The following is a 19,734-nucleotide window of genomic DNA, read 5'->3' as shown; positions in this document are numbered from 1 at the left end:
GTCCTGCAGCAGGGAGGAAGACTTGGTGGACAGAGGAGGAAGATGAGGGGGAGAGATGGGTAGGAAGGTTTGCAGGGAAGAGGAGGAGGAGGAGAGAGAGGAAGGGAGGATGAGTGGGCGAGGTCACAAAGGTCCTGAGCAGGAGTAGTATTTGATTTTTGTTAATAACATTGTTACGGCCGCCACCGTTTCGCCCCGGCCTATATGTGTGTGTGGGGTGTTTGCTTTATGTAAATGCAGGTCGGCGGGCGCTGGTGAGGGGTTGGGTCCTGACGGCGCCGACCTCCGAGCAGAGAGGACCAGGATTGGCTGCAGCGTCCTCCGCATCCTCTGCCAGTAGACCAATGCTCGAGTCCCACGAGGACATTTAAGCAGCCGCGGCGAGAGCATCGTGGCGGCTTATTGTGTGTGCAATAGTAATGAGCTCGCCCCGTGCTATCTGGTTAACCGTGTGTTTTGAAATTGGTGAGGAGGTGGTAATTTTGGTTTGGGACTGGGCAGGGATTAGTTTAGTCGCAGCACTGATCTCACCTAGAGGATTTTGGTTGTTAGTAACATTAGTTCAGGGGTGCTGTTTGGGTGTGTGTTTTGTTATTAGGAAATTAGTGTTAGATAGTGAGGCTTTTCTTTTTTCGTTTTGGTTCTTGTTAGAAAAGTAACAGGCTCTGTTAGAGTTCTCCTTTTGTTATATTTGTTTGTTCTTTTGACAGCATCCGCTCGCCCTTTGTTCCCTTTTTTGCCTCTCCTCCCTTTGTTAAAAGACAATCTGAACTTTCATTTAATAAAATACTTTTGTTTGATAACCTTTAAAATCTGGTTCTTATGTTACTTCTTTCATACCCTTTTATGGTCGTAACAAACATTCTGTAGCGTATCTTGTAACGCCACTCACTGAAAGTTCACAGAGCACGAAGGTCATATGAGAGTGTGACTGCAAATAAATGACACGTATTGACCTTCGAGGGGCGCTGTTAGGTTAGTTTATCTGTTGTTTTTTTAGCTGCGACATGAGATAATGATGCACAAGACCACGTTGTGTCACACCCAGCATCTCAGATACCACTCAACTGATTTTAATAAAGCCTGGGGAAATAATGTATCTGCACGTCAGTAAAGCGACACTGGCTGAACCAGCAGTGCAGTTAGATTGACTTGACTGATCCCTCAAATGTTTTTACACATAAACAAACCATACACAGAGAAGGTCTGTGCTGGACTTGAACCAGCCTCCCTTTGGTTCCTCAGCCAAGTTCCCATGAACTGAAGTGTGCTGGGCTTGAACCAGACTGAATTGAACCACACACAGAGCACACAGAAATCACCCCTACTGGCTCCTAAAAGCTTGAGTGCACACACATCTGTTTTGTTCACAAAGGATCGTCTGATGCAGCATTTATCTGTAAAAACTGTAATGTGATGGTCGTAACAATAAATGGGACTGGTCGGACAACAATGATCCTTCATATGGGAGACTGATTTTACACATACACAACAATAAAGGCAAAACGGAGAGATGGAGTAGCAGCTCACAGTCTGTGCTGGATTGAACCAGCCTCCCTTTGGTTCCCAAGCCCAAGTCTCCATGAACTGAACCACTGCCACACACAACACAGCACAGATCTCTTAATTGAGACTCAGCGGGGAGATGGTGGATGTTGGCAAAGCTGACATCCATCATGAACAACTCCTCCCCACCCTCTGCATGAAACTGTGGAGGCCTTTTAAACAGCTCCTCCAGCAACAGACTGCTACTCCCACCATGTAAGAAGGAGTGCTAACACCGTCATTTCTTATCAACCTCGTGTCCACAAGCTCATCGTAGTAACAGATCATATATTTATTACGTTGTCCAAACACATCAGTTCAGAAGGTGCAGGGATCCTGTCCTTTGTGAGGCAGAGAGTTAGGTCGTGTGTTTGTGTGGTCTTTTCCTGCCTGCGAGTGCTTGTACATCACGTCTACGTGTATTAATGGTTGCTATGTTGTTGTTGTAAATCTTTTTTTGGTTTTCTTGCACCATCTAAAGCCAGTTAAGGTAAAGAAAACCACACACTTTTTTTTCACACCTTTAAGACCCATACTTTCCAATCTTTCTTCTCCACCCTCCCACACATGCTCACGCACGCTTACAAACCTGCTTCTACTTCTATACTTGTGAGGACCCTCATTGACTTAATGCATTCTCCAGCCCCTGAAACTTAACCATCAATTTAATTCAGTGTAATATAGCACCAAGTCATAAGAGAAAAGTGCAAACTTTTTGAACATAGCAGGTCTAGACCATACTCTAAAACACTATACTATACTATACTATACTATACTATACTATACTATGCTATACTACTATGCATACTATAAAATGATTTACAGACTCACCAGTTTACAACTAAATGCCTTTACCCTCATTCTCACTCTAACCAAGTCTGACCCCTCACCAGCTCTTTAGAGGTCTGTCCACGAGTCACTTTCTGAAGAAAGTCTTCACTCCCAAGGTCTTGAACATACAGTAGATGTGTACACACATCTTTGCAAAGAGTTGTTTCAGAGGATAAGAGAGAATATAAGAAATATGGAGAAAATAAAAGCTGATTATATGGAAAGCAAACAAAGAAAAATGGGAAAAAAAGATGAGTTAGTTTGGGGGCAGGTTTGCTCTTTGATACATCTACAGTATAAAAAAGTATTAACACCTCACACTGTGCAAAAAAACAAACAAGAAAAGTAAAAGGTGTGCTGCTTTGTTGTGGCGGATTTCTTTCTTTCTTTTGTCTTGCAGGCTTGTTGCCTTTTCTCACCTCCTGTTTTATGTTCACCACAAGAGGTTTGATTAGACCAATAGATAACTGTAAGAAACTGTCCTTCACAGAGCGATGCTAACTCGACTCAAAGCACTCAAAGTGTTTTTCCATTGCGTTTTGATGGTATTGAATTAACAGTGTATATTTTTGTATACGTATATTGTTAGCACCTTTTTTCACTCTTCTTGTGTCAGCAGTATATTCTGCTGTTTTTATTGTAAAAAAAAAATAAGTATAGGACGATTGTTTGCAGGGTCAATACGCCGCCCGTGGAAACAAAAACAAAAAAAGAAGGTAAGATATTAATGAAATATAAGTTTCTTATGAAAGCATTTCTGCTGTTTCACTTGCAAATCCTGCATATGTCCTCTTCATACTGCCTGATATTCAGATTTCAGTTGTAGCGGCAGATGTTTTGTAATCATAACATATATAAAGCTGTTTTCTTCTTATGGAGCCTTAAATTTATGGGCTAATTTCACCTCTGGTGTCATAAAATGAATCTAATCAGATACTTCAAATAAAGAAAAAACAATCTTTTCTGATTTTCTACATTAAGTAAATACACGACATTCATGTTTGTAGACACACAAGCCATCAGTTGCTCCACCTTCTCTGGTGTGCATGTACATTTTAACCCTTGTAGTGCCCCTGTGTTTGTTTACCCCCCCTGTGAGTCTCTGCACAGTTAAGCTCGGCTGCACACCTTGTTTAAGGTATGTGGGTGTAATGTCGTGCCTGTTTCACAATGTACATACAATATGCATGTGTGCTCATCTCATTGTTTGCACATGACTTTGTGTGTGTGTCACTGCGCTCCACATTTATCATTTTACAAGGTACAGGCTCTTTGTTGTGTGTATTATCTGTGAGTTTGTGTGTGAAACCAGTTTTCCACTCGTCTTCTGTCTCTCAGGCTTGCAGAGGAAACCCTGAGTTCTCATTTTGAGTCAGCCCACTGTTCTCTATGGAAACTTCACACACAAACACACACACCGACACACACACGTTCACATACACATACAAACAAACAGGCATGGCACAGTGGCAGAACATGGCGTTAACATGTGTGCATCTGTCACGTTTGCTACAGATAAAAAAGAAAATTCAACATCTAAATATAACAAAGAAAGACGAGAACCGCAGAAACAGACGTATCGTTGAAGTGCCGTTGCCCACCGAGTTTAAAGTTCTTTTGTTCCAGAAATACTCACAGTGGCCTCTGCTGAATGACTGAAAGCAAAACAGCTTTAAACAAATTTTGTTCTTTAAACGGTAGTTTGTTTTCTTGGGTCTAAATCTGAAATGTTAAACTGTATTTTGTTGTGTTTTATATTTCTGGATCTTTCACGCTCATCTGCCTATTTGCAAGCAAAATGAGGCCCATGGACAACCGTCACGTGCCTCACAACAGTTACCTGTAATCACAACGAATCTGTGGAACTTTCCCTCAGCTTCAGAGACAGTTGGTCTCTTCTTTGCAATGAGCACTGAGCTTGTTTTGATCTGCAGTCTTTTTTTTAAGTATATTTTTGGGGGCTTTTTATGCCTTCATGGACAGGACAGTTGAAGAGAGACAGGAAGCAGAGAGAGGGGGAATGACACCCAGCAAAGGGCCGTCCGATGCGGGTTTCGAGCCGGGGCCGACTGCAGCGAGGACTGTAGCCTCTGTACACAGGGCGCCTGCACAACCCACGACGCTACCGACCGCCCCAGATCTGCAGTCTTTCTAAATTAAATTCTATCTATCATAAAGAAACCACAGACAGCATCTGGAGGGATCAGAGAAAGAGAGAAGCTGCCTGATGACAAGTATTACAAAGAGAAATATAAGTCACTGCTTCAACCTGCTCAGGCGACAGGAATTTTGAGCCAACTTGTCCCTGATTCATCACTTTGATCCGGTATGGCACCTCAAACTGGTGCTGTAGAGCCAGGCTCAAACTTCCCGAACTGCATCCAGACTTATCGTGACTTCAAACATGTTTGATATGTAGAGGTTAAAGTTTGGATGATTATATCACTACTTTCAGATTATTAGATCTGATCTTTTGCCAACTGTCTAGCCCATTCTGGCAGGATCATCTTTGTAATGTCTTGTAATGTGTGATACACTATTATTAAAAGAAGAATAGAATATACAGGCCTGAAATACAACCCCAACCGCACACGCGCAAATGTGGTGAGATGGTGGAGTGATGGCAGCCGTTTAGTGGCGCCCTGGGAGCAGTTATGGGTTCAGCACTTTGTTCAAGAGCACCTTGGTAGTGCCCAGGAGGTAAACTTGGATTTAATGCCAGACTGTAAAGATGTAATCAGACAAAAAGGACCTCCTCCTAATCACGTTTCCACATCGCCACCTCATGACCCAAAAATAAAATACAAACACATCACCTCTTTCCAGACCCTGCCAGTTTCCTGGCTGTTTTGGCACAGATGTTTTCCTCTTTACTCTCAAACATGCCCACATTGCAAGATTTGAAAAAAAGAGTTGTGACAAGAGTATCTCAGTCCGCAGGGACTTGGCTTGGGAACAGGAGGGTGGCTGGTACAAGCCCAGCGTGGTCCAAAGTATGGAGGGTGGACTGGTAGCTGGAGAGGTGCCAGTTTACCTCCTGGGCACTGCTGAGGTAACCTTGAGCAAGGTCACACAAGCAACTGCTCCCAGCACGCTGCTACATGGCTGCCATCACTCCACCATCTCCCCACATTTGCATGTCTATGAGCCTTTTGTGTGTGTGTGTGTGTGTGTGTGTGTGTGTGTGTGTGGTTGTATTAATAGAAATGCCACAAGATAAAAGTTTGCATTACTGTTTATGCAGTAATGTATTTGGTGTACCCCACCCGACCCCTCTGCAGGGGGAAACACCGAGCGCACATTCTCTGCTTCTTTCATCTAAATATCTGCATCCTGCCTCTGAAATATCACATTTTGGGTTTTTTTTTTAAGGGAGTTTGTGGTGGGTTTTATTTTCCCCACGTGTTGTGGCGGGATCGTGCTGCACGAGACTAGAGAAAAAAGAGCGAAACAATGAGAAAAGTGGAGATAAACGTTTGGTTTGAATGTAACATCGAGCAGAATTCAGCGTCTAAGGTGAGGAAATGTCACGAGGTTGAAACTAGGTGACTCCTCCCTCAGTGTACGTCCACAAACATGTCATGATGTTTCATTTTATTGCAACATTTTCTTTCGCAGCATGCTCACTGTGTGTGTTATTTTTAAAACTTGAGACCATGTCATAGTTTTGGTTTGTAAATATGTGAAGCGTTGTGCCACCTCTGCAAATTACATTTAATTTTACACGTTTCACACGTGGAGTCAGTGGGCTCTTACTCTGTACTGCCTCGTTTGCTCGTCGGTCCCTGATCTCTCTCCACGAAATCCCTCTCTTTTGCCTGTCCTTGTAGTAACGGCATATAATTTTGCTCAGTGAGCATTTTAGTGGGTGTAGTGCGTCTTGGTTGCGGTGGTGCGGGCCACTAGGGCAGAGAAGTTGAGCTGAATCCCAACTTTTGGAATAAAATGCAGCCTGAAATGTCTAAATCAGAATGAGAAGAAGTGTTTTTTTTAACACATACATACACACATGCACCCTCATTGTCTTTGGCAGGTTGAATTTCTTCAGCTGCTGCAGGAAGTGCATCCTCTGTTGTGCTTTCTTGATGAGGGAGCTGATGTTCAGCCTCAGCTTCAGCCTGAGGCTATCCAAGTGGTTTGGGGTCTTTGTTTTGATCTGCAGTCTTTCTAAATGAAATTATATCTATCAAAGAAACCACAGCATCTGGAGGGATCAGAGAAAGAGAAAGAGGCTGCCTGATAACAAGTATTACAAAGAGAAAAATAAGTCACTGCTTAAACCGGGCTCAGATGACAGGAATTTTGGGCCAACTTGTCGATAACAAATATTACTCCCTGATCTCTCTTTTGCCCATCCTTGTAGTCTTGGGACAAAGAACCATACAAACGGAGATAACAGCATGTACTTTTGCTCAATGACATAAATGGTGTTGCATTTGGAAGTAGTAGTGAGAATAAGGCCGTATTTGAGTGGGTGTAGTGTGTCTTGGTTGCGGTGGATCCAACTTTTGGGAAAAAATGCAGCCCGATCAGACCGGTCAAACTCCTTCACAGTCAGCCTGAAACGTGACTGAAACTGAGACCATCCAGGTGGATTCATGGAGTAAACTCTGATACTTTGATACCTTTTGTGTTCTGGCTTTGTTTATTTCATGTACACAGCTTCTAAATCAGTGTCTGACTCGCAATTTACCTTGCAAAATAGTGACACAAAGAAGTTTCCTTTGGTTTGTGTCTGATTGTTTGAGGGAGAGAGAGAAGGATAGAGTGTGCACTGGCTTTGATAAAGCGAAATAAAAAGTTATCATCTGATTGTTTCGCACCCCCCGCCCCACAACCTTCCAGGCCTACACACTGCTGCACAACCCTGCGACGATTCGCTGCAGCACCTGATCCTGTCTAAATCCAGCCTAATGAACGAGCTTGGCGCCTAAGAAAGAGAAGTTCAAACGTTGCCGGGACATGACGCTGTTTTGGTCCATTCTCCACATGGCTTCATGACCAACCGCAGGAGTGTTTCAGAAGGTCGCCAGCTTTTGTTGCTCAGGTTTAAAGTTACAAATGCGGTTGTGGTCAGAACTGAGGCGCTTGTGGTGAAGCATTTGGTTTAAAGCACACTGCAACCTTCATCATAGTTATCAGAAGTTTCTTGCTTAATTTTCTTTTCCAATGAATCCTCAGTTGTACTGGGTTTTGAACCCACAACCTTCTGTTCACAAGCATGGAGAAATCTACTGGATTTTGCATTTTGAAGCACTCGCCTCCATTTGGGCCTAATAACTTGTAAAATTTGACTGCATATTTAACAAATAACAAACATTTTGTCACAGTAAGAAAAGGATATGTGTAAGGAAAATGAATGATGCCTGCATACTGGCTCACTGTCATGGCTTCCTGCGACCCTTGAATAGAGAGCCAAATTATGTGGTTACTATGAATGATGGGTTTGACCGTGACATATTAAGGGACATAACTTTGTATGTTTCTGTAAAGCCATCGTCCATTTTTATAGCTCCAACTTAATGTAAAACATCCAAACTTAGATGAACGCATCTTCACTAGTTGCACAAGAGAAAACCTTTACACCTTTACTTAACAAATTTAGTGCTTACGACAAACAGATGAAAACATATTCACACACATGTACATAGACAGATAAACTCATTGACTTTTCTCTGGGTTATTGAGTCACATGTGATATTTCCATATCATATAAATGTCGACGCAAAGGTGTGTGTGCATCTCAGAAAGTGTTTTTCCACTCTTTGCTTTGACCTCATGTGGCAGTTGAGACCAACAAACACAAGCACTGTAGAGAGACCATCTATTAGAGTAACTGTGTCTATTTTTCCATTTCCTCTGTTCACACTGAGCAGTTGAGGTAACTCACTAACCACATGCTTTTCTTTTCCAATAACCAAATTGACTTTCTGCTCACAAAACACAGCTCGGTGTCTTCCCACACCACTGTCAGTTTGAAGATTTGCATGCACCCTGTCCACTGACTGAATAAATCAATAACTATACTGTTTTCAAACGGTTTTGTCGTTGTCTTAGAAACGTAACTTAAGCATCTTGTTGAGATGGACAGCTGTTTCACAAGAGATATGTGACACCAAAACATGTAGATGATGTGGACAAGTAGAGGCCAGTCAGGAAACATTCAGAGAAATGTGAGTTGGCATCACAGGAATAAGGTTCCCAATGTAAATTTAAACTGAGAAACCTCACCACGAGGTCCATTTAGTAGCTCTTCCGGGGCTTTTGATCGTACCATGTGATCTTCAACAGTGTAACAAGTTGGAATTGTCGTCCTTGTTTATTCTTGACCTGTAGCTGAGGAAATCTCATTACAAGATTGATTGCTTTTGATCATGTCACGTTTTTTTATGATTGGCTTATAAAGATATATTTACAATAAATGTGAAGATAGAGTGGCCAGATAGTAATGAAAGTTTAAACGTTATTTGGGAAAACTCGATCCGCTTAGGACAAATTAAATTTACCTTTAAAGCCTCTGGAAATGCAGCTTGAAATGGTGAAAATGCATATGTGATATCAAAGTTGAGCATTTCATTTAGAAACCACAAATATCTGAGTGACGCTAAACATTCATAACTATTTAAAAACCTGGTTCAAAAGCAGCTCATTTTGCCATTTAGGCCATTTCTTAAGACATCTCAGAAGTGAAACATGCTTTAGCCAAAAACAGTATCACCAGTGTTTTCCATTAGTTACCTAGACTGCGTGGTCCATCGTAGTCTTAATTTATCCCGCCACAGTTTCATAATGAATCGAACATATTTTTATATTTCAGGCAGATCTTTTTGAAGCTTTCACTTTCACTGTCGCAGCTATGTTGACCCACTGCTAAAGAGAAACAAATGACAGTGGAAAGTCAGTTTATGAAGTTATTATACAGACTATAGTTATAGAGGCCACAGAGGTTTTGTTTTGAATAACAGATCTGGATTTCTTTATGATTGGTTTGCAGAATAAAGTTTGCCCAGTTTGAACTTTAAAACTACTAATACTTTTTATATGCTTGCTATTATGTACCCCAAATTACGTAGTTTGAAGGCTGTTGTGGATTTGGGTTTCCAGTGGCTTTCATTGAATTTACAATGTTCTACGGAAAGCCTCTAAGTCACATTCCATCACACGCACATCTTTGATCAAATGTAGCCGTACATAACCATACATGTTTAAAACGAGTCCCCGAAAGCATATATAAGGTCTATTATCTTCCATTTCAAGAGGTCGTGGGTCGGATTCAAACCCCGGACCACTGTAGCAAGGACTAAGCCTTTGTACACAGGGCGTTCTGTCATACCAAGTAGATAGTCAACCATTGGACTGTGGGTGGCCAACCACTCACTGTTATTTTGTTTTGTTTTGTTTTGTTTGGCTGTTTGGCCAATTCAGGATGACGAATAAGCGTCAGAGGTCGTTGAGAGCAGTGCTGTGTAAGCATTATATTGCGGTCTGCTCCTTTGGGTATCCCAAAGGATCAGGAGCTTTTCCATCAGTGTGCTGAACGGACTCCAGCCCAAACATGAAGACACTACAGTACAGTGTTTAACTGGCACGATGTGCCACACAAGGCATGTGTGTGTCTGTCACTACTGTTTGATCACAGTAAAGTGAGAACAACTGTACTATCAGACTCTGCTGGAACTGAACAACAGGCAGAGAACACACACACACACACACACACATGCAGCAAGCTTTTTTAGTCAGCGCAACCTATCCTGTTTCACGGTAGAGTAACAGATAGAAACAAGTTCCCGGAAGAGTTGTGCGATTGAGATTGAGAGCCGAGACGGAGGGAGTGATAGGAGAGTCAGCAAGGCAAACACTCAGAGATTAGTTGAGCTTTTTAGATTTAGATTTGTCACAATGGACATTGTGCCATTCATTCAAATAAGCCCTATTCATTTCTGTTTGCGTGGGCTCCATTGCAAATCAGTAAACAAAGCAATGTAGTGTGTCAGAAATGTTTCAGTCTATTCAAATCCCTAATGGATTAAAGAATGCCGCCATGCACTGACTGAATTGCCCCTGTCAGCTTCTAATCAATGCGGAGGATCTGCTTTAACACGAGACGCAAATTTTTTCAGGTAACAAATCTTGATGTGAATGACCCTTGACCTGTTGAACTGCACAGTGAACACTGTGGTGTGCTCTCTTGTTGCGATAAGATTCAAGGTCAAAAAATCTCATGCTACATCACAGTCGTGATGAAGACGACGCATGTGCACACTGGTGCTTTTCAATGGATACGGCAACTGTAACACTTTGAGGGTGTTTTTCTCATGTTTTATACAGCTCATCTTTTTTAGGGTTTAATTTTTCACCAAGAAAAACACAAACTTAAAAAAAAAATATATATATTGTCAACAAATCCCATAAAAAGACCAAAACCACCAATGAATTCATCCAAATCTGTGTTTCCAAATCCAAAACCACCAATGAATTCATCCAAATCTGTGTTTCCAAATTGTGATATGTTATTCCTTTGCGACATAAACATACATATTTACTAAAAAAATATGTAAAACACATATTGACACACATGTTGAACACTGACGCTCTACTTTATATGAGTTAAACACCATCCTGCTGCTCTCAAGAGCACCAAATGTGTTTCAATCCACGAGAAAACAAGAAACACGTATTTCGTTTGTGAGCCTTTTTTTTTTGCAATCGAGCTTTCATGTGATGTGTTGGCTACAATCAATTGCGGCCTTTATGAAAGTCTGCACAAACCAAATAATTGAGTTTTTTGTTCATAATCAGCCACTTGTCATTAAAACCGTGAAAAATGGGAGCTGTGGGCGTACGTCCCTGCGTCCATGCACGAGTTCCAGATCAGAACCAAAAAAGTAAATCGGAGTCACATGTGAAGCGAAAACACAACAACAGCAGTCGGAAGCAGAGCAAAGACGGACAAGTGATACAACACAAGTAGAGGCATCCATGTGTGTGTGTGTGTGTGTGTGTGTGTGTGTGTGTGTGTGTTTCTGTGTGACACGTAGCTGTGACCTCTCACAGCATGGTGTTAGGTCTTCAGAGTCACAGTGCTATTGTGTCCTGAACTCTCACATTACAACCAGTCAATATTATTATGGACACACACGCACACACACACACTCTACGGGTCCAGGTGGTCAGTATTGTCTTATCGGGGGAGGTGGGGGGGTCATGGTTCACTGCATGGGAACCGATTGGCTTTCCATTAGCACTCAATGACCAGTAGTCAATATCTGTTAAACACACACACACACACACACACACACACACATAGTTTCAACTGGAAATTAAACATCAATAAGATAATTAGAAAATACACAATTTATTTTTAAGTCATTATAAATCAATGAATAATCATAAATCTGCTGATTAATCACTATAAATCTTATCTGAAAGTAGTGAACACCCATAATTATCCAGAAGCCAGTTTGTGCCAACCAACAGTCTAAAATCCAAAATATATTCAGTTTACTATGATAAAAGACCAACAAACACAGCAAATATTCACATTTGAGAAGCTAAAACCAGACTTTAGCTCTTTCATTTGCCAAACTTCACACAACCAAACACATTCATGGTGACTTTGGTTTTGCATTTTTTATTATCTTGGAGTTATTAATAGTAATTAAGCAGTAGGTGGTAGCAAAAAGGAGCTTGAAGAGGTTCTCTTCACATTGTTCACAGTTCAAATGTGTGGGAGGGCTTAAATCTAAATTTGTCAGCATGTATTATTTATATAGCACCAAAACATGACAGAAGTTATCTCGTGACATTTTTCATGTCTAGACAGTACTTTACAGTATTATTTACAGAGACGCGACAGTTCCCACCATGAGCAAACACCTGGTGAGAGTGGCAAGAAAAACCTTCCTTTACAGAAGAGGAGCCCAGCTTATGGTCAGCACCGGTCGAGTTAAAAAATAAAAAATAATATTATAAAACCATACTTATGATATAACTATGACTGTAGTAATAGTGATGATGATGATAATATCAAGAGTATTGGTAGTGGGCGTCGGGTAGGGCCACAGCAGCAGGCACAACCGCAATCCCCGATTTAGGCGTAGCTATGATTCATATAAACCTGCAAGACGAGAAAGCACAAAAACTTGGGGGAATAAGAGTTATTAAGGCTTCATCCATGGACGGTGTTTAATATTTTGTGTGTGAGCGTGTGTGTGTGTGGTGTAAAGTGTCGTAACTGGTGGTCACAATCATGTTTGGTCATGACTTATTTGCTGATGATGCATCAACACAAAGATGATGTTGGAACATGCTGGTGTCTTTTCTTAATCACAGAATCAGTATGATTTGCAGTTTTTATATATTAAAAAAAAATCATTTTCACATATACATTTTTAACTCTAGTTTGTTTGTATCATGCTTAACTTTTACTTCTATGGCAAAAAAAAATCATCTCAGTGCACATTAATTTGAGTGCTACTGTTTCCAAGAACAAAAGCAAAAGTTTTACTGACATTAGCTGCAATACGTATTATTACATATTGAATGTGAGTAAGTTGTTGCACACAGAGTAAGCACTGTGTTCAGCGTGACTCACACGTTTAAAACGCTTCATTGACTTTCACAACTGGGTCAATTTGCTGTAATGAAGCCTCTCATGAGGCAACGTGAGCATGTTGACTGTATCATTTCCTCATATTTTACACATAATCGCAACAGCAAAATAAATTTGGATTTGTTTATCACCAACATTACCAGAAACTACTGTGGTTGTAGCTGTTAGACGTCTAGACATTCATCAATAAGGAACTATGTTCAGTGGAGTTGACTGTCGCTGGGTCTGTAGAAACTGTGAAGTGGGAAGTATCCATCACCTCTTGTCTGAATGTATCTAGTCATCATGACACAGTTCACCTGCTATCGTTTGTTTGTTCACGTACACAAAACTGTTCGGTTGGCGCGCTAGACAGTATAATTTACAACTCTTTACTCTAACGGTATTTACTGTAGTGAGCAATCTGTAATTACCCTTAAATTCCCTGAGGGCTGCTGAATGGTGCCATAAAACTCTGTTAAGTTTCGATGTTCCAGCGGTGTCAGGCTCCAACAATGGTTTGCCTGTTTAAGCAAATTTGCAGAGGAGAGCACAGACAAACCACAAACGTCATTATAAAGCGGGAAGCGTTGAAATGCACTTGTATAAAATCACCCATGCAGAAACTCTCTCCCTTTCTTATCTCGTCCTCTCTGTAAACTCAGTGGTAGTCGATGGGAATCGTGTTGTGACAAAGTCCACAACCCGAAGTCTTGATGTACGTGACTTTGGGTTAGTCGCCTGCACCTGGACCTGCCGTGACACAACATTAGAAAACAGTACAAAAAGACCAACCTGATATGAACCTTTTCCTGAATGAATTATACGCCACTTGTTCTCCTTTGTCGCTACAAGTGCTTTTAACGCAGGTTAGATGTAGCAGTCCATCCAGAAATCCAGAAGCATTCCCAGGCTAAATGGGCAATGTAATCTCCAGTGAACTCTGCCCTGGGGTCTACTGCCAGCTGGACGTGTCCAGAAAACCTCCAGAGGTTGCCCGGTAGGCATCCTAATCTGATGCTCGAACTACCTCAGCAAGCTGATGAGCAGAAGCTTCCTCTAGATGTCCTCACCCTATCTCCTCACCCATTTTTTGATTTATTTTATTTATTTTCAAGGAGGAACCTTTTTACAATTTGTGTTTTCCTCTACACACATTAGGACCCGTTAACGAGCAGGTATCCAACAAAAATCATCCATCCCTATAACATTCCCACCATCATTAGCATCATCTTCATTATCTTCACGCTGAATTGAGCTCCAAACTGCCTAATGTACAGAAAGTGAAAGATACAGAAGACAGAACAGGCAATAAAACCGAGGCACGTATTTACAGTCATTCACAAATATTTTCCCACACTCACACAATTGATCGGTATTGATCACATGTAAATGGGATTGATTGTCTCACCCTTTTGTCTGTCTGTATCGATCCGTGTCCGTGCCCCTCCTCAGCTGTCGGGAGTCGTGTAAAGTCTTCCCGCTGCTTCCAGGCATCCATCACTACTCTGCTCTCCACCCAGCTGCGCTCACTCGGCCTCACCTTATAGCATCACGGAGCCAGAGCTACCTGCAGGATGTCACTTGTATCAATACATTTATCGTCTGTTCATATGTTATATTGTCAAGGAGCAAGCCTAAGTAGATTAATTTACACCAAGCTCTGAGGCGATAGCAGCTACTTACAGGCTGTAACATACACTGTAACTAATGTCATTGGCTGCAGATATCAGAGAACAGACCAATGCTTCATCCTCTTGCATATCATGAACTGCACATTGACTATTTCTTTAAGTTCGTCAGCAAAAGACCACAGCACTGATATTTCATTTCAAGTTCTCATTAAAACTTCATGAGGTTTTGATGTTAAGGACGATGGTGGAAGAAGGATTTCGTCTGTCAGGTTGTTCTGGGAGGACGTGCTGAGGCCTGTTTCCACCCATGCTGCTTACAGACCTCGATCTTCTTTTCCCAGTGGTCCAAAACACCCACAATACACGCACTAACATTCCCCCAGTGCTCTGAGCTCACAGTCCAGGCAGCCTGGCTACAGCAGCTATAGTTTACAGCAGTTTACTTCACTGTCCATCAGGGAACTCTGTAAAATCATAGAGAAAAAAACAGGAAAAATAAATAATTGGTGGTGTGTGACTTTGTGCCATTAAAGCATTGCGTACTTCTTGTGGGTGATTTCCTTTCGGGGATTAATAAAGTACATCTTATCTTATCTTATCTTATCTTATCTTATCGTTACATAGTGCAAGAACTGATGTACTAGGCTCAAAGTGGTACTGATAGAGACACCGTTCGCCTGATTATATGTCAGTATTGCATCAAAATGATGATTATCTTATGTTTGAGAAGTTACACAATGTCGCTTTAATGTCGCTATAATAGCTGTCTATTATTGTTTCTTTGCCCAGGCAACATTTCCATATGGGCCTCTGTGTGTGTACAATTCATCCTGGGCGGTGACCTTTTCTGCTTTTAACCAGAACCAATCAGAAATGCAGATATTAGTGCACTGTAACATACAATGACAGGCACGTATACATAGTGGAAAAATATTCTTTACTGAGCTTCCTCTTTTCTTGACACGTGCAAGTCTGTTTTCAGAAACATGAATATGCCATCAGCAAACCTTTTAGGATGATTCATAACTGCAATAGTAGCTCATATCGGGTTCTACTTTCATGCCAGCAGTCATAGTACAAGTGTAGGCGTCAGTTTCGTCCAAATTGTGAATGTCTCAATATCAAGTGCGCATTCTGCTTTCTTAGACTGTGCAATGGGGGAAAATATTAAAACTGAATTTGTAAGTTTATGTTTTGTCATTTTGACAACGAATTGCATGAGATGGTGGATTTAAATACTTGAATCTTTGTTTTAGTGGAAGAAATTGTGGCACTTATTCATTTTGTTCTAACAGGAAATAGGTGAACAGACATGCACCTGTAACTTCGTGCACAATTTGCAATACTGGCAACATTTAATGATGATTTTTCAAGCAGTGATGTACAGAGATGCATTAACTACAGAGGCCCAACAAACCAGCAAGGACAATACATAAGAGTACAGGTGCAGGAATAAACTTAATGGGGCAGTGTGTAGGATTTCATGGCATTTGTAGTTGCTGAATCACAACCTCCTCGCCTCATACTCTCCTTTCAGGCTTTCAAGGGAGAAATTACAGTGGCTATGAAACATCTAGAGCCAGTGTTCAGTTTGTCTGTTCTGGGCTACTGTAGAAACAAGGTGGTTCAACATGGCAGACTCTGTGGAAGAGGACCTGTGGTGTCTATAGGGGTACGGTCAAATAATAACAATGATAATAAATAATAATAATGAAAAACAACATGAGGTCAAGGAAAGATGTGAAGTACAATTCATGAGGTTACTGATGTAATGTCTGGTAAAACTACAAAGTTAAGAAGATGGACTACAAAACGCACATCTGAGATACTTCTCCTTGTGCGCTCTTATCGTGGACAACCCTGTGGACTTCATTATCGACGTCAGAATTGAAATAATAAAGGAATATTGTCCACCTGTTTGTCCACTCATATATAAACGTGTTAGCAAGTTATGACAAAAGATGGATGATGGATGCAGGGATGCTGGACGTCCGTCACAGTTGGAGAACGTTTTTACTCCACAGTCAACAACAGAACAGACTTCATGATCAAGATTATTATATCACGTCTGTCCATATTCACTCTCTCTCTCTGCTGTAGTCTACATCACACTTTTTAAATACATTGATGTATTGTATTATTGCTGCCGCAAGGAATTGTGGGACTGGGATGGTGAGGTGTAACCTCTGCTGAATGAGATAAGAAAGGAAGCACTGAAGCTCCTCTCTTTAACGTTTAGAGAATTCGAACAGCTCATATCATGGCGGCTATGTTAATATTTCCGGGTCATTTCACTCAGTTAAGAACCTTCCTAAGCAAAATAGACTATTCAACCGCACCCTAGATCTCATCCCAGTGTGTATATATGTGTATACATATTATATTTAATGTCCACCTTATTCTGGAGCTCTGTAACTCTTACAAATCTCGATAACAAAGGATGAGATGAAGATGGGGTTAGATTCATATGTAGTATGAGACTCATTCTGTGTGTTTCGGTTACAGTGAGACACAGAATGAGTCTAACAGCATTTACATTTTTCATTGCTATATTTTCAGTAGTTGTTATCGCTGCTTTTGTTTCTTGTCACTTTGATTCCTTGGCCAGCAGACACTTCATGGATTTCATTGCCAGTGAGTGCCTCTGATAGACAGCAAGAGGGAGCAAGAGGAAAGAGAAAAGAGCTGAGAGAGAGACCACACCCACCCGGTAGGTGGATCGTCCTCAGAGGAGGAGCGCTCTTTATACCAGCCATACACTTTGTAGTGTTGAGAGAGAGGGCAGACAGAGAGAGGAAGACGACGAGTAGAGTAGACAAAAGCGCAGTTTCTTCTGGATTGTTTACCTCTTCTTGCTCCACTCGGATAAGGTGATGATTCAACCGTTCCTCTCTGGGGGAAACTTCAACAAAAACTCAGGGATTTATTTCACTTTTTCCCTTTTTTTTTCCCTTTCCATTTTTTTTTTTTAACTTTTAGCAGTTAATGTTTTTCCCACTTTGGACCTGTGGATCCTATTTGGATTTGCATTTATATTATTAGATTTACAGTGTTGTTTTCGGAGTCAGCGGTGATGTCCCGCCACTGACATGCATCATCCATCCAGGTGAGTTGGGACAGAGGGAGCAGAGGTGTGCCTGCGTGTGTGTTGTTGTTGTCTTTATACTTAATTACATATATTAAAAAAAAAAAAAAAATCCAGTTTCCCTCTTACCGGCATGTCAGCTGTCACGCTGCAAACAGCCGCAGTTATACCTGTAGTCATCAGTAATTAGTTAAAGAAAATGTATAAGAACTTTTTACACTGTAATGCGTTCTCTTCTTATTGTGAAATATCGCTGTAATCTCACAGAAGAGTGTGCCATGCGTAAAAAGACTTAAGACTAAAGACTAAAGAACATTACGACGCTTTATTTCCAGATAATATTTCTGTAATACTCCAGTCACATATTAAAGCGACCATTTCCTACTTTTCGGAGGTTTCTTGCACTCTATCGAGCAGCCGTAGCGTTTGTGCCTTTTTGCAGCGAGCCTCTGCACCGGCTTCAGTTCCATCAGCCTCATAACAAGTCGTTAGTTGAGTGCAGACGGCTTTTCACCCGGGATGAAAGCTGGATTCTGTCAAAATGTCAAGCTGTCTGTCGCTTTGTCTCCAGGGACGCAGAGGAAAACTGTGTTTCATTTGGTAAATAGAGTACGCGCAGCTTCAGGAAGACATTATACATATTTCTAAATAGTGTCCAGCTTCAGAGGACGGTGTGATGTTTTCCTTCTGATCGAGGAGCTGCTGCTTTCGCCTCTCAGTGGCGCTACTGGCTTTGGAGAAGAAAGCTGCAAATATATAAAAAGAATCCAAGAGGCATACGCCATCAACATGACAGCTGCTCAACTATTTTAATATCTTTGTCTCAATAGTAAAGTGAAACCTTATCGTGTTTTTTTTTCCTGACTATTCTGTCGTCGCCCACGGAGACAGAAACTACAGCCTACCTCTCTTCGTGTTCTTACACAGTGACGCTGCAGACGCGCTGCTGACTGGATCTCGTTAAACATTTAGCACCTGATCAAATGCCTTGTTTGTTAGTTTCCCTGTACCGGTGTTTTGTCCGCTGCGTGTTTCCTTCTCTTCCCTCCGGGTGGACGCCGGTTCTTCTTCTTTTTTTATTATTATTTTTTTATTTCTTGGTGCCATTTGTCCACATGCCGCCTGGCACGCTCAATAACACTCGTCGCGCTCGGATTTGCACTGAACCACACAGGGAAAGTTTGTATTTCATGTGGCTGGAGGACAGACGTCGCGTCCACTTTGAGTGCGGCTGTTGTCTCCGTGCGTAAAAATGCGTAAAACGCAAAAGGATGACTGTTTCCATCAAAGGTGCGTAAAAGTGTGTTTGTCGGTGCATGCAGGGCTGGTGTTAAAAAACAGTTGGTTATAATTTTAGGTCATTTTGGCGCATAAGTAGGTCATTACCGCTGGGAATCCGTGCGCGTAGGAAGCTGTAGTCTGGACAAACAGGAAGCGCCGCAAGAAAATGTCATTTTGACGAGTCCCTATTATAGAAAGTCACGTTGAGAGTTCTGATAATTAAATAAAAGATGACAAACGCGTCGGTTTTGTTCGCAATGCCAGTGCTTAAAATACAGTAAATTCCCAAAAGTAGCCTCAAATCTGCGTAACTGCCGCTCGTCAGCTGCGAAAAAGCAGAAATGTAAATATTGTTTGAGATAATTTGTCCGAAAAAGTTGATTTCCAAACTGACTCAGGTCCGCCGAGGCGGATTTCTTTCATATTTCATGTGTGACGCAGTTGAAGTTACAAGTCAAACAAAGATATGCTGCAATCAGCAACTTCTAACAATGGAGACGCACCGGGCGGCCAGTTTGTGCAGGAAACCTGGGCTACCGCCTGAACAAGAACATATATCACTGCACATAAACTAGTCAGACTCTCGCCACACAACTCCAAACGCCTTTGTGGGATGTGCGCTAGAAACATTTTATATATTATTGGCCACTTTATTGTTGGCACGTCCGCTTTTAGTCCGGAGGAAAAAGTCGGTGCTCGTTGGCACGCCTGTCACCGCGGATCCCCTGTGAAATTAATCAGCTTTAAGTTACAGAAATCCCGCATTT

At 41.5% G+C, this 19,734-nt stretch overlaps 1 protein-coding gene and 1 long non-coding RNA gene across 3 annotated transcripts in view; one reads left to right on the top strand and one right to left on the bottom strand.

Moving 5' to 3' along the window:
- Positions 1-12,001: 12,001 nt before the first annotated feature.
- Positions 12,002-19,734, bottom strand: part of LOC113744570 (uncharacterized) — a 26,605-nt gene continuing 18,872 nt past the window's right edge. Inside the window, exons 2-4 of the long non-coding RNA XR_003461652.1 lie at positions 14,379-14,537; positions 13,402-13,491; positions 12,002-12,493 (exon numbers count right to left, since the gene is read on the bottom strand). This is a non-coding gene — a long non-coding RNA (uncharacterized LOC113744570). The remainder of the gene's footprint in view (positions 12,494-13,401; positions 13,492-14,378; positions 14,538-19,734) is intronic.
- bcl2l11 (BCL2 like 11) overlaps positions 15,735-19,734 on the top strand; it is a 27,459-nt gene continuing 23,459 nt past the window's right edge. Inside the window, exon 1 of one of the 2 annotated variants that reach the window (XM_010739224.3) lies at positions 15,735-17,707. In XM_010739224.3, coding sequence (XP_010737526.2) covers positions 17,691-17,707 — 17 coding nt within the window. In that variant the 5' untranslated portion in view covers positions 15,735-17,690. The other variant, XM_027274703.1, reaches the window with a different exon arrangement.

This window comes from Larimichthys crocea, chromosome III, assembly GCF_000972845.2.
Source record: "Larimichthys crocea isolate SSNF chromosome III, L_crocea_2.0, whole genome shotgun sequence".
Taxonomy (NCBI): Eukaryota; Metazoa; Chordata; class Actinopteri; family Sciaenidae; genus Larimichthys; species Larimichthys crocea.
The sequence above is the reverse complement of the archived record's forward strand: the minus strand, read 5'-3'. Positions and strand labels throughout refer to the sequence as shown.